Raw genomic sequence first — 7,653 nt, 5'->3', positions numbered from 1 at the left:
CGCGGCGCTCGCGGTCCCTAGATTTAGGGCGCGTTTCTATGAGACGGGGCAAAGTGTACACGTTGTAACACTTTCGGTGCGGTCTAACGGCTACTTGGGGACGGGTAATAATGTTACGCTCGGGATACTCTAAGTATATATATTTTTGTATTTTATATAAAATATTTACAGTGACGGGCTGCCCCGTCACAGTCTGATCATACACAATCGTATTGTCGAGTACAACCCGCTGACCAGCGTCGTGCGACGTATCGTTTAGAGCAGTCGTCAGTCGCGTTCGAATGGTCAACGATGTCGCACGCTTTGTCAACGTCGACGACAACGATGTCCACCATGCTGCGTTCCTCGGTGAGCATACCAATATTCGTGGATCTCTAAGGTTTTATGATTGAAGATAACAACTTTATAACCAAGGAAGCGGCGATACTTCGGAACGGACGCGAGCTGATTCACCATGTGTTTCGAGAACCTATGTCGTGGAACCTGTTGACAAAAGCCGAGCAGACGCGAACGTGCTGGCTCACGGTCAACCATCACAGCCTGCACTGGACCGATGGAACGGTGGAATATCAACGCTTGAAGCCGATGCTTCGAAACGCTCTGTCAAGCGCACCGAACAACGGGTCTACACTAGTGTATGTAAAAGGTGTCGAGAAGAAGCAGTGGTTGACAAAGATCGTTGGCGACGTCCTCAACGATTGTGACATCATCATCAAAACCATCGACATCGACTATGAGGACATCGAAAGTCTGCGAAATCTCGACGATTCGCGAGTTTTCAACTGCGAAAACCACTCGAGAAATTGCGCTATAGAGAACGTGTGTAAATTATACGCGTGGTGGTCAACGCGGAACGATACGTTGAGCGACCTGTAGCTTTGTATTGTTTATTAACTAAATATACTATACATATTACTCTATATATTCATTCTATTATACTATTTGTGACATATGTCCCATTTGTATGTCACTATATGCGTATGAATAAAGAATTGTTTTTACATATAAAATCTAGTGTGGTTTGTTAATTTGTATACAATTTTTTCTTCTTATGATCTATAATTTTTTATGTTTAGGGAAGTATAAACACACAATATGCTCTGACTAGTCTTTCTCTTTTGTTTTGTTTCTTCACATTTATTTTTTTTTTACATTAATGTCTATCCAGTATATATTTTGAGTTTGTACATATTTATTTTAATTTCTTTATTTGACTACATCGTCATCTTTCGTGATCCGTTGTTGTATATATTTTCCATCCTGAACGATGGTCTCAGAGCTATAAGTCATCGCTGCAACATCTTCGCTACACATGTATATTTGGTGGTGTATGTTAAATCTATAACAAAAGGAACACACATAATATATAACTAAATTGTATATACTTCTTGTTATTTAATATATTCAATTTATTTAATGTATTTCATTTATTCAATTTATTTTATGTATTTAATTTATTCAATTTATTTACATGTATTTAATTTATTCAAGTTATTGAATTTATTTAATGTATTTAATTTATTCAATTTATTTACTTTATTTTATTTATTTAGTTATTTTTTCTTCTTGTGACACTTACAATTGTTGTAGCAGGATCGTCTCTTCCATAGGATTTGGTGTAATCGTAAAGAAGAACTCTCTCCCGTATTCCGTATTTGTTTGATTGATCTTCTGCACTTCTTTAATTTGATTCGCCAACTGTCTGGTCATACAGATCAAAGCTTCGGCAACAGCTACAATACGGTCCGCTGCGTCAACGCACTCGTCCAGTCTACCCATTGCTATGATTTTTAACTTTCTACATATTTGCTCTGCATGCATCATCCTTTTATAGTTTGTTGCAGCGGATGCTTATCCCCAGCATGTGCACCAGTTTTTTCCGCACAATATTAATTTCATTAACAATATGTGGTTGAACACATTTTTGTAAATGTTTACACATCCTGCAGGACGTTCTAATCAGAACTATTTCTCTTAGAAACAGTACTGAGAACAGTAGAGCGTCTCCGCAGTATCCGCAGCATTCTGATTAAGTCTATGCGTTATTCTTAGCGTGCGTCTTGCATTTGCGAGATCAGCCGCAACTTCCGTATGCAACTCTATATAAAACGTCTCGCGATTTCCAGAGTCGTTGACGCTTCTGCTGCAGCCGTCTGGCGAGCGTTGCGGTTTTCCTTGTACTAAATATATATATTGCCATGCGTGCAATAGCTTTTTTTCTATTTGCAACTACATTGGTGTTATTTGTTCTGTAAAATATTGCGATTGTTGCGCCCTCTCTTCTTCGATCGCCACCCGCGCGGCAATCGATTGTTATTTAGTATCAGTTCGCGCGCAAAGACGATGACGTCGCTCGCATTGCCGTTGGCGTTTCTCGCGCTCCTCGTCGCGTTCGCGACGTCGACGTCGATCGCATTGACGAGATCGATGACAAATACGACAAAGAGGAGCGTTGTCGATGGAAGAGAGGCCGCTATCGCGTTCCTACGCAAGTACGGTTACCTAGAGGACAACGTAGATAACTCATTGATTTCCGAGAGCGCGTTGAATCACGCTGTCTCGCTTTTTCAAGAATTCTACAATCTACCCATAAATGGTGAATTAAACGCGGAAACGATGCGCACAATGAACAGACTGCGTTGTGGAGTTTGAGACATCCAGACGCGTTACTCGAACAAGGAGTACATACACAAGTGGCTACTCATCTCACATGGAACTTTCTGTTCGCTTCTAGAGCGAATCTACAAATAGCGGAGGCTGCGTTCGCTCTGAGGGCAGCTAATTCATCGCTGACTTTTACACGCAGCGTGCACAATCCTAACATAGTAATTTTATATAAAGGTAAACGGCACACTATGTGGGACAAGCATTACTCGGATACTATGTGCCCGTTTGACTTTGATGGTCGAGGTGGAGTACTCGCTCACGCGTATTATCCCAACGGAGATCTCAACCATGTCTCTGAGATACATATTGACAATGAGGAACAGTGGAACGTGCAGCTCACTGAAAATCCATGGAATAAGGATCATCTGTTGCACACACTGATTCATGAGATCGGACATGCTATAGGAATAGAGCACAGTCCACGCGACAATTCGGTAAAGTACGCGTTCGTGCCTGTTAAACAGTGGCCTGTTACGCTTGGATGATGTTCTGGCTGTGCACAACCATTATGGACCTAACCCGAATGCACCTGAACTACCGCCGGTCTCTACATTTGTCCCTCCGACGGTCGCACCGACTACGACGACAACAACGACGCCGCAGCCGCCATTGCCACGTAAACCCAAGCAGCTACCACCTAGGCACGTGTGCGAAGTGCGCAATCCCAATGTAATACTTTTGATGAAAACTATTACAATCATTGCGTATGATAAATATGTGTATATAGCCTCTTCGAACTGGGGCCCGCATATTTATCCACATCTGTTGAAAGAATACTTGCGCTTTCTCCCATCCAATTTTACAAAGCTGGATGCTGCTTATCAACAATCATCCGGCGAGCTCGTGCTCTTCGCCGATGGTTATGTGTACTTGGTTTCCTATCCCAGTTTACAATTGCAAGACGGTTGGCCGCGCAGTTTCTCTGAGATTGGATTGCCTAGCGATGCCGCCATTAACACTGCGTTTCAATCTTCTATGGGACACACCTACGTCATATTCAACAACGACTCTGTGGCCGTTGTAGATGATTGTATCGTGAGGATTAAGGAATCCAACAAATTGAAACTAACGTTTCCGGGAGTTCCGCCAAGTATGTCGTTGGCCTTCCGTAATGCAGATGGCTTTGTGTACTTTCTGTACTCCGAGAGATATCTCGCGTTCAGCGAATTCACCAGTTTCATGCACTCTGTGGGACCTTTTAATATGCGATTAATTGATATACATTGTCCGGATATAAACATCTTATACAACTTAAAGTCCCTAGTTTCTCAACTCGAAAAGTATAAACACGCTCTTTATTCAGAGTAGATATAGTATGTGTGCACGTTGAGAGTGGGGGGAAATCGCTTTATTTATGTAAAGGATATATAAACCGCTGCATGGCAACCATACAGTCAGTCAGTCAGTCAGTCTCGTTGTGATCGTCCTGTGTGCTACGGGTTATTGATCTTTCTCCTCTTCGTAAAGAACAGCTCGACGATGTTTCGCTCGATGGCTCCGTTGAAGCAACAACAACAACAACCTTCCATCGATTTTCAGCGCGAGCCCCAACGCAACGGCGCGAAGAGAAAGACGTTCGATCAAGAGTAAATATTTTTGTTTTGCTTTCTTTTTTGCTGCTTCTATTTTTTATTATTTTTTTTATTCACGATAACATCATGTTTTTAGTTTTCTTATTCACAGACAATGCAATGGCATCCAGCCTACATCGATTATATCAGACGCACCGACACAACCTACGCGGATACTGAGCCGCAAGTACATGTTAACCAAGACAGAGGATACAAGTATTTCGAACTCGGCATCGGTATCTCATTTAAGGATGCATCACCAACCGTTGATATAGCTCTAGACGACAACAATGGGAACGAGGTGCTTTTGTCGCCAGAAATGTGGAAGACGTTGTTGGACAACGAACGAGTCGTCACGTTGTGTTTGGCGAGGCAGAGCGACGCGCAGCCGTCGATTCTTGTCGACGATCTGGTGGTATCGTTCAGCTTGATAAACAACGCGAAGATCATACGTCTGACTACAAAAACCAGTCGCATATTACTGTCCCACTAATCGGTGTGCAACTTGTTCAACTTAAAACATTGCGTTGCTTGCATCGTCGCCTACTTGAACGACGTTGTTATTCGCGTGCAAGACAGATTGTCGCGGTATTTCGCGATCCTGTCTGAAACATCAGATCCCGCGAGCTTCGCAACTGCTGTCGCACAGAGCGGTTACTTCGACGTCAACGACATTGTCGATTGTGAACTGTTGGCTGTACGTTTTTTTTTTTTTTTTTTTTTTACGAGGAGAAATGCGTTATGCACCCCCGCCCTGTGGGGATTTGGGCGGGGAGTGTGGGACTCGCACCCACTAAAACCCCTCGATGGCCTCCACCGGACATAGTGGGGGAGCCTGTGGCAGCCGCGAGGCTATTACGTCTCCAGGCCCCCCCGAGTCCAAGACGTGCCCCCAAAGGACAACGCCCCCTATCACCGTTGCCTTTGGGGTTGCGGCAGGAGGAGGGGGCCATAGCCCTCCTCAAGCCGCCCCTCCCTGGAGACTTGTGCAATGGCAAGTTCCCCAACTTGCCACACCAAGTCCCCGCCCCCCGTGACCAAAGTCAGGAGAGGTCAATACAATATTTTGTACCCCTTACCCGAGACCAAGCAGCCGAGACCATGACTGGGGCTGGGTCCGGGGGTCACGCCCGAGCCGTGACCCCCCCGCCCCGAGCACGGATACTGCCTCCAAGTCGAGCTTAATTGCCCGACTTGGAGGACTTAGGTCCCGGCTTTTCTCTTCTCGGTAAAAGGGAGGCTGACTTGCCTCCCCTCTGCCGCTTGGGGGAGGGCTCCTTAGTGGCCTGGACGACTTTCCTCCACCTTGTCGTGGTGTCCAGGCTTAGGAGTGGTGAAGCGAAGGGGCTATACTGGCGGGGAATCTTTTGATTCCCTGGCAGGGTCACCCATGCCAGAAAGGCCCTTCGCGGAGCTCCTGTACTAAAAGAGGAAATAGAAGAAGGAAAACCTTGAACAAAAACCGGGGGCTCCCAGCCTCGCTTAGCACTTCTTGCCGGTGCAACTGGGATAGGGGAGAAAACCCTGACTACAAATCCGGGGCGTCCGACTCCGTCACCCACGGCGCAATTGCACTAGGGGAGTAAACCCTGACTAAAAATCCGGGGTGTCCAGCTCCGAGAGGCGCTTTCGGGTCGGCCACTGGACTAGGGGAAGGAAAACCCTGACTACAAACCCGGGTAGGACGGACTCGTTACCTTTGGCCGGGAATCGTCCTAGGAGAAAGAAACTCCGAAATTAAACCACCCAAAGAATTTTATGATGTCAGACACCATAAAGAAAGGAGACTTACTGGACCAGGGTGAACGGACACCCAGGTCTCGGCAGTTCGGGGGTCAAGGCTCTGCCCCCGTTCGGTCGTCATCGAGTGAGGGGCCGGCCGTCTCGTGCGCCGCAGGCGAGGCGGTCTCTATTGCTACTGCAAGCACAACGAGGGATGTCCCATCCATGGACATGGACGTAGTCCATAGCTAGTGTCGATAGCTCGCTGACTGCAAGGTCTTTGCGCGGGGCGTCTCCGGACGTTGCCGTAACCGGGTTTTTCCATCTCCCGGAGGGCGAGGGGACGTCTATCAACAGGCGTCCGAAGAAGGATGGGGGGAGCCAGCCTGGGGGGAGCGGCATCGTTAGCCGCCCTGGCCCGAAGTCAAGTAAAGCTGGCTTGCTAGCGGTTTTAACCGGTAGAAAAACTTCCTCCCCATTGTCATCCAAGGGGGGGAAAAAGAAGAGGCCGGCACGTGCGGCCACAAAGAGGCGCCGCCAGGCGGATCCTGAAGAGGAGTCGGAGGGCTTCTGGGGATCCGACGCAGACGTTCCGGGGGAGGAATGCTACCGCGATATGCCGCCCCAAAACATCGGGGCGAAAATGGAAGCCCGTCTGAACGAGCTTTACCGACTCCAAAGTATAAGTAAGAATCTCAAGGGGTCGGGGAAGCACGGGATAAAGACATGCATATTGGAGTTGCGGGCCCAGCGCGATGCCCTAGTAGACAGCGTGATGGAGTGGGGGGATGAGACCACCCTCCGACTGAACGCACGTGTCGCTGAGAGAGAGCGCGACGATCTTCTGCAGGAGAGAGCCGCCGCTGCCGCAGAGCATCAAAAGTTGGTGCAGCAATTTGATGCTCTGAGGGCAGAGGTTGAGGAGTTAAAGGTGGAAAACGCCAACCTCCACATTAGTGTTATGAGGTTAACTCATGAGGCCGGACAGCGCTTGGCGGAAGTCCCCTGCAAGACGGCGACAGTTGCTGTGCAGACAGATGTCGCCCCGGCACAAGAATGGCCGGGAAGGAAAGAGAGAGAGAAGAAAGGGCCGACAGTTCTGTCGGTCGAGGTGGTCCCGGCGGGAAGTCAATCCCTCCTGCCGGGAATTGTTCCTCCCCCAAGTCATCGGGAGAAGAGAAAAAGGGAGGCCCCGGGCCCGCCTGGTACAGGCATTCCGGCGAGGCTCGCTTGGGGCGAAGATCAGCCCAGAGAGGGGCTCAGCCGCCATCTGCAGGAGTTACCACGAAGCGTGGCTTCTTTGCAGGAGCAGATGGCGGCTGTATTAAAGGGGGAACCCCTTCATAAAGGGACTCAACCCGCACGGACAGGGGAGAAAGATTTACCCCCGGCCCCCCGACAGCGTAGCCCTGTAAGGCCTGCTGGTTCGGGGGGTGAGGATGAATTCCCACCCTTTAAATGGGTGGAAGTGGTGCGCCGTGGTAGGCGTAAGGGAAAGACTCCGGCGGAGGGAGTGACGCCTGTTGGCATTTCGGGTGATGCCGCTGGAGCGGGCAGGGGGAAGGGGCCTCCTGCCCGGACGGCGCCGGGACTGCCACTGCGGCAGCGCCAGCAACAGCCGCAGTGGGGCGGGTTCCGTTTGACCACAGTACGATTCGACACCGCTCGATTCGACACAGATTTATTCGACACC

General features: G+C 48.6%; 1 protein-coding gene across 1 annotated transcript; it reads left to right on the top strand.

Moving 5' to 3' along the window:
• The first annotated feature begins 2,343 nt into the window (after positions 1–2,343).
• On the top strand, positions 2,344–4,731 carry LOC109862091 (matrix metalloproteinase-24-like). The gene is made up of 4 exons (XM_020442004.1): positions 2,344–2,596; positions 2,680–3,079; positions 3,132–3,855; positions 4,351–4,731. Exons 1-4 carry the CDS (start codon positions 2,344–2,346, stop codon positions 4,729–4,731), a joined length of 1,758 nt encoding a protein of 585 aa, XP_020297593.1.
• Positions 4,732–7,653: the final 2,922 nt, after the last annotated feature.

This window comes from Pseudomyrmex gracilis, unplaced genomic scaffold (genome assembly GCF_002006095.1).
Source record: "Pseudomyrmex gracilis isolate BER0280 unplaced genomic scaffold, ASM200609v1 scaffold_1354, whole genome shotgun sequence".
Lineage (NCBI taxonomy): Eukaryota > Metazoa > Arthropoda > Insecta > Hymenoptera > Formicidae > Pseudomyrmex > Pseudomyrmex gracilis.
Note: the sequence above shows the minus strand (reverse complement) of the source record. Positions and strands in the feature narration are given on the sequence as shown.